This window comes from Cariama cristata, unplaced genomic scaffold, assembly GCF_000690535.1.
Source record: "Cariama cristata isolate BGI_N322 unplaced genomic scaffold, ASM69053v1 scaffold39630, whole genome shotgun sequence".
NCBI lineage: Eukaryota > Metazoa > Chordata > Aves > Cariamiformes > Cariamidae > Cariama > Cariama cristata.
The window spans coordinates 1185-7895 of record NW_009595920.1 but is presented as its reverse complement, the minus strand read 5'-3'; the positions used below and the strand labels follow the sequence as shown (position 1 = coordinate 7895).

The following is a 6711-nucleotide window of genomic DNA, read 5'->3' as shown; positions in this document are numbered from 1 at the left end:
GGTGCGGGAGGTCTCCATGGAGACTGCACTTCCCGGCAGCCCCTGGGGCTCAGCTGCTTCCGGAGACGTGTCTGAGGTGGGGAAATGGCGTCCGGGACGGGTTCGGGCTCCGCTGGTCAGGGCGGCGACGCTGACGAGCTCTTCGACGTGAAGAACAGCTTCTACATCGGGGCCTACCAGGCCGCTATCAACGAGGCACAGCGGGTCAAGGTAGGGGCGGTTCGGAGTAGGGGTGGGCAGGCTGGCAGGCTGTTCTTTGGCCTGCGCGTCGGTGCCTCTCCGTGGGACTTGCCTCCCTTCGGCCGCGCTGGCCTCTAAAGGTGTGGGCCCGGGCCTCCCCGGGTGCCCTTCGTCCCTGCCCGTCTCGTCCCAGGCTGGTTTTGGTGCTCTGCCCTTTCCCGCTCTATCGAGGGGACACTGGGGTGGAACAGGGGTTCCCGTGGGCCCTGAGAATGTGTGTGTGTGGGGGGGTATCGTTCCTCTGAGGGAGTCTTGTCTGTAGAGTTGTATTGTTGCGGGGTTGGGTTATGGCTGTACAGGTCCCTCAGAAAGGTTTTTGTTCTCTGTCATCCCTTCAGCCGTCTAATCCAGAGAAGGAAGTGGAGAGGGATGTTTTCTTATTCCGAGCCTACATTGCCCAGGTGAGATTTGCAAGTGCTGCATTTGCAGTGGCATAATCTGACTGCAGGGCTGGGGTCGAGGAGGTTGTGAATCTTGAGTCTTGTGAATACAACGTTATACAGTTTGGTAATTTTTCTTCCTTCAGCACTGCGTTCTCTACCAGTAATGCAGTTATGAATGCAGTGTGTTGTATGTAGAGTCAGGATGACCTGATGAGAACTCGTTGAGAAGTACTTTATCATCGTTAAAATGGCACGTGGGCAAATAGTCCTCCTCGAGGTTATGAAATTTGGCCGTATTTGTGGAGTATGATGTGATGCATGAAGTAGAAAATTGCTATTCCTGTTTGTTGTTGTTGTTGTTCTAACTGAGGTTTTAGAAAGTAAGCAGTTATTTCCTGTGTTCTGAAAAACTAGTAAGTCACAGATTTTTCTTTGTTGCCTTCAACAGAAAAAATACGGTGTTGTCCTGGATGAAATTAAAGCCAATGCTAGTCCTGAGCTCCAGGCAGTGAGGATGTTTGCAGAATATCTTTCAAATGAGAGTCAAAGGTAAGTACTCAAGCCCTGGCTGACAGGCAATACATTTCTGTGTGGAAAGTTTCATGGAGAAGTGTGGTCTTTATTGTGATTTTCTGTGGTTTTGCAGTAAATCTCAAAAGGTAGAATTGTGTGGAGGCAGGAGCTTCTTGTCTTGCTTCGTAACAAAGTGCTCCCAAATTCTCACCCTTGCTCTTCATAGGGATGCAATTGTTGCTGATTTGGACAAGAAAATGGCAAAAAGCGTTGACATAACCAATACTACTTTCTTGCTGATGGCTGCTTCCATCTATTTCCACGACAAAAATCCTGATGCGGCTCTGCGTACTCTGCATCAAGGGGAGAGCTTGGAATGGTAAGCATAACTCCCTCGGGCATTGCAGAGATGTGTGCTAGCACAGCCTCTCTCTTGTCTGGGGAAAGATGCCATAGAAAGGGCTGAGGTCTGGCTTATCTCTAAAAAGCTTTGAAACCATTGAGAAACTGCTTTGAGGTTTGCTTTCTAAGTAGTAAGTGATTTGGTGCTTGTCCTACGCTATCAAGTCTATTGCTCCCTTGTGAAACTTAAGAACCTGGTTTATTGATTGATGTGTGTTCAGGATTGCTGAGATGAGCATTATGTCAATACAGCGAGGGGACACTTGGGAGCTAGGAGCAGGCTTCCCCGTTCTGGGTCCTGCTCCGAGAGCTGCCTGCTCTGTTGGCTCCCTGCGGCAGGGATACTTCTCCCTGGGCACTGGCAGTACATCTCTCTGCCAAGGAGCAGGCTCCCGGGCAAAGCCTAGGGAGCAGTAAAGCCTGCAGTTGTGAAAATCACTTTGCTCTTGTTCCTTGCAGCATGGCCATGATGATACAGATTCTCCTGAAGCTTGACAGGCTTGATCTGGCTCGGTAGGTTTGTGTCACTTTGCTTCTTAATGGTGCTCTTGTGGGGTGGGCCTTGCTAAGAGCATTTTCATTACCCAGTCTCCCCCCGGGTGCAGCATTTTAACACCTGCAGTGGACAGAACAACTTGTGTGTAGGTGTGGGTGCACTGCAAAACGTTTTTATTCTTCAGGTTACAAAAGCTGTGGCGATAGTAGAGCTGGATACAGCTAAAGGAAGAGATGGACCTCCAGGTTTAATCTTACCTTCAGCAGAATGTGGTTTGAATTTCTAGTCCTGGGTTTCTTACTTCCAATAGGGAAGTAAAACAAGGAGGTCTTTCACAGATTGTTTCAGTAAAATATTAAGAGGTGTTTGTGCCATGTTACCAGCTTGCTGTGGCTGTTGTGCTATAGCGATGGAAATGTTGAGAGAAGAAACAATAATCTTTTGTTTCTGTCTTAAAGAAGTTACCTTGTCTTTCTGTTGTGTGACTCCCACTTTTGCTTCTGCAGCAAGGAACTTAAGAAAATGCAGGAGCAAGACGAGGATGCGACTCTTACTCAGCTGGCAACTGCCTGGGTGAACCTGGCTATAGTGAGTGTCTTAAATGGGGATCTCTAGCCTACAACATCTGAGAAACGCCACTCCGTATCTTGTTCCTGATTGCTCTTTTCACGTCATGCTTTCAGAAAAGCGTGCAGGGGTTTGTTTGTTTGTTTGTTTGTGTCCCCCCCTTCCTTCAGGTACACAGAAAATATTGGTAGCTGGCTTCACAAACTAACTGGCTGTTTTGATTGTCAGTCTTTCGTCTGTGCTCCTTAGCCTTGAACTCACACAGGGAAGAGCTAAACCATGCTTATATACTTCACAAAATGTTATAATATAAAATGGAAAGCTGCAGTGTTAGTAGCATCCACACCTTGCAATTAAACTCCAAGAAAAAAATGTAATTTTCTGCTTAGAGCAGACTGTCTTTAAGCATGTTTGTGAATCAGACGTACACTGTTTGGCAGACTAGATAATCAAGTGATTGAAAATAAGTAATCTCCTAAAATTCAGTGAAGTCCAAGGTTATGCACGCAATAACCAGTTATACTATTAAGATTTAATTTTTTAGCATTTGCTTCGTTTTGTTATGAAATCTCTCATACGTAGCCCTTGCCTTAAAATAGTGTGCAGCTAGATTTTCATTGAGATCTTCGTTTCCACAAGGGATCCCACCTCCAACTAGTAGAAGCCACTGCATGTAGAACCTTTCTGAAGCTGCAACTCTTGAAAATCTAGGTGTCCATACCTGTGTTTATAAAAATCTCATTTCATAATCCTTTATTACGTCAAACATCTGAAGTGGTCCTTCTGAAGTGGTTTTTTTTTATTATTATTTTTGAATGGAAGCCTAGATCTTTTGATCATTTAAGCAATTCTTAATATTTTTACATTTCTTTCATCTATGGCCTGACAGTGATCTCTTGTGGTACAGGAGATCACATGAATGCCAACAGCTGTTAGCATTGGTTCTTACACATTTCAATCCTGTGCTTTATAACCCTAGAAATTAACTTTCTGCCTCGTCCTTCTACCATGGCAAGAACGTACGGGCTTCTTAGCAACATGTAATGAAACTGTGGGTGTTTGTCTCCTCCCTTTGCAGGGTGGTGAGAAGTTACAAGATGCCTATTACATCTTCCAAGAGATGGCAGACAAATGCTCCTCCACCCTCCTCCTGCTTAACGGACAAGCAGCCTGCTACATGGCTCAGGGCAAGTGGGACGATGCAGAGGGAGTACTTCAAGAGGCATTGGACAAGGTACTTTCTGGTTTTGCCAGGCAGATTTGCTCTTAGGGGGATATAGCGTAAAACAGCAAGGGCTTTCACTGTTAAATTTTGTGAAAATGCCAATATATTGCTATATACTGCAAAGGGTGGTCACTGTTAATACCTACCTTTTCTTCCACTTTGCCTTTTCCGGTAAAGTGAGCGATAGGTTTGGCAGAACTTGTTCTTGCAGAACTGTGCTGGTTGTTACACTTTGTCACAGCGGAGGTAAGTCAGATAGATCGGGTGATTGTTCTTGTTTTCAGGACAGTGGCCATCCTGAGACCCTGATCAACTTTGTTGTCCTGTCACAGCACTTGGGCAAAGCACCAGAGGTGAGGCTTGTTTTGTTGTGCTCGGCAAGCAGATACGATCAACCTGTCCCTGCTGCTGAGGGCAGGTTGTGTATTCCTAGTGCACGTGGTAACCTTGCTTGGGTTGTGCAATTTTGTATGTTCTCGTCAGGATTGGTATTAACAAAATAGAATAGTTCTGGGGTGCGGGGAGCTTGCATCTTCAATATTCAATAAAGTGTTTGTGGAAATCACAGATGTTGTAGACAACGGTATATACTTGAGAGGTAGACCTGGGCAGAAAAAGAAATCTCTTGAGTTCTGAGTTCAGTTCTCACTGATTGTTTTCTTGAACCCACAGTGTAAGGTCTAGTTTTTAAATGCAGAGTATGCACAGGTCTTGGTGGTTTTAACTGGGGATGCTAACATTCAGGACACTGGGAAAATCAGGTCTTCGCTCGCTGTATGCAAATACATCCAAGTGTGATGTTTTAAGCTCTTGGCTTCTCCTTGCGTTATCTCAGTATTTAAATTTATTTATCTCATCCCATCAGGTTACAAATCGCTATTTGTCACAGTTGAAAGATGCGCATAAAAATCATCCATTCATAAAGGAGTATCACGCAAAGGTACTAATTACTTTCTAATACAAAACTGCATTTATCATGCTTCATACTAGCGTCTGATGGGGCAAGTGGGTTCTTTACCAGTAAACATGACTGCAGTTCTGAGGGGGCAGGTCCGTGTTCTTTTTCCGTCAGGTCACTTACAAGGGCTAGAAAATTTGCTGGTGAGAGATGTTGGGAAACACGAGCCAGATGTTAAACAGGGGAGTGATGTACCCGAACCTGGTCATGTCTTGAAAGAATAGCTCTGCGATACGAGTTCTTACTCTGAGTCAGAAGTTTGTCACCATCAGACGATATGCTTAAATAGTGGAAACGTCCTTCTGGAAGAGAGAATTTGGGGAGGGGGAAAGAAGAATAAGGATAATCGCAAAGGGAAAATGGAACAAATTGAAAAAAATTAAGAACTGATACAGGTGATCTTGCTGCTTTGAATTCTTTTTGCCTCAGTGAGCTGTGATAGTGGTGTTCTCTTCAGCTAATGCAGGTTTTATTCAGCTTTCGGTAAAGTTCAAGATTTGTTCTTTTTTCATATTTTATTTTTTTGTTCCTGGTTTGAAGGAGAATGACTTTGACCGGCTAGCCATGCAGTATGCCCCCAGCGCATGAGGAGAGGGGAAGGAGGCTGCGGACCTGCTCTGTGGTACCTTGGGAACTGGGGTTGATACGCAAATCCTCTCTGGTAACACAGAAAAACGCCCTCTGCAAGTCAGTGTGGCTTAACGCGCTGTGGCAGGGTCTTGCAATCCAGCAGGCCGGTGCTAAACCTGTACATAACAGGTAGCTACTTGAATGTGGTACCTGAAAAGCCTGTCTTCTGGCTTGCCTGGGTCCTAAACTCTGTTTAAAATACAGCGCGACTCAAGAGTGTGCAACACTGTACCTTAAACATTCCTAATAAAGCCTTTTCTGGAACTGTGTGCCCCTTAATTTCTGGAATTCAAGCAATCTCGCTCTGGGCTGGAGCCCTGTCATCTGTACCAAGGCTATGCTTGTGGGAAGAGTATGAAGGTTAATTTGAAGCATTTGGATTCAGTACATGGATGAATCCAGAGTTACGGATCTTCTCTCAGTCTGACTGATGACTCCTCCATTACCTTCAGCATCCTCTGGAAGAAGGATGCACAGCTGTAGGGGTTACTGCTGGTGAGAGGGAAAGCTTCCCCAAAATAAAAATAATCCGGTTGTAATAGGCTCAGCCTTAATCTTGAGCCAGGAAAATACATCCTGCAGTACGTGTGGAAGTGCACTTGTCACCAGCCGCTTCTGAAAGCGCGGTGGTGGTTGAACGTGACGTGTCGTGGAACGTAACGTGATCCAACGCTACGAGATTATGCTTTTCTGTAGCCTCGGAGTCCTGTTGAGGATTTCAGACTTCTGTGTGTGTGTAGCGATTGTGTTGTATCGGAGGTGCAAAGAGCAGATGTCCAAGTTGGAAGCCTCAGCTGGGACCTCCTGAACTCTTAATTTTTGAATTATCTTTTGAATTGTCATTTGGGTTGCATTTGGGGAGGGGCAGAAGAGGGGTTTATGCTACACTGTAAATGTGTCTCGCTGCCGTTTCCTTTGTGCCCACCTCGGCCGCGATTGCTCTGAAAGGGCTCATTGTCTCCTTCCTTGGCTTGTTTAGCGAGCAGCTCTTTTCAATGAGGGGTTATTCATGGTCCAGTCTTGAATGAATGTTTCCTTTGTGGAGCTGTCTGAGGGAGATGTGAAAGGGGCTTGTGTGCTCCGGGCAGCCATTACCCACTTGATGGGCCATGATAAATTGACTTAAAAATGTAAACAATAAAAGCAAGTGGCATAGTAGGAGCCAGCACTGTCAATGTGAGAATAGGGGAACATGTTCAGACCTCCGAGAGGAATGAGTTTGTGTTTTCTCACTGCTGCCCCAGACCCATTAGAGAGGTTCCAGAGAACTTGAAGGCAGAATGGCAGTGGTCAGAGG

At 45.6% G+C, this 6711-nt stretch overlaps 1 protein-coding gene across 2 annotated transcripts; it reads left to right on the top strand.

Annotated features, from left to right (window-relative positions):
• Positions 1–44: 44 nt before the first annotated feature.
• On the top strand, positions 45–5678 carry COPE (coatomer protein complex, subunit epsilon). 2 transcript variants are annotated; one of them, XM_009703840.1, is made up of 10 exons: positions 45–210; positions 579–641; positions 1072–1172; positions 1363–1515; positions 1998–2051; positions 2541–2622; positions 3680–3835; positions 4111–4179; positions 4692–4766; positions 5325–5678. In XM_009703840.1, exons 1-10 carry the CDS (start codon positions 85–87, stop codon positions 5370–5372), a joined length of 927 nt encoding a protein of 308 aa, XP_009702142.1. In that variant the 5' UTR covers positions 45–84; the 3' UTR covers positions 5373–5678. The 2 variants fall into 2 exon arrangements, with proteins under 2 accessions (XP_009702142.1, XP_009702150.1); XM_009703848.1 differs by lacking the exon at positions 3680–3835 and having other exon boundaries at positions 50–210; positions 5325–5372.
• Positions 5679–6711: the final 1033 nt, after the last annotated feature.

What these genes read in the sequence shown, in the direction of transcription:
- COPE (XM_009703840.1), top strand. Translation starts at nt 85, where the DNA reads ATGGCGTCCGGGACGGGTTCGGGCTCCGCTGGTCAGGGCGGCGACGCT. An exon ending in CTTTCAAATGAGAGTCAAAG is followed by an intron (nt 1,173 to 1,362) that starts GTAAGTACTCAA and finishes TGCTCTTCATAG; the next exon opens with GGATGCAATTGTTGCTGATT. An exon ending in CAAGGGGAGAGCTTGGAATG is followed by an intron (nt 1,516 to 1,997) that starts GTAAGCATAACT and finishes TGTTCCTTGCAG; the next exon opens with CATGGCCATGATGATACAGA.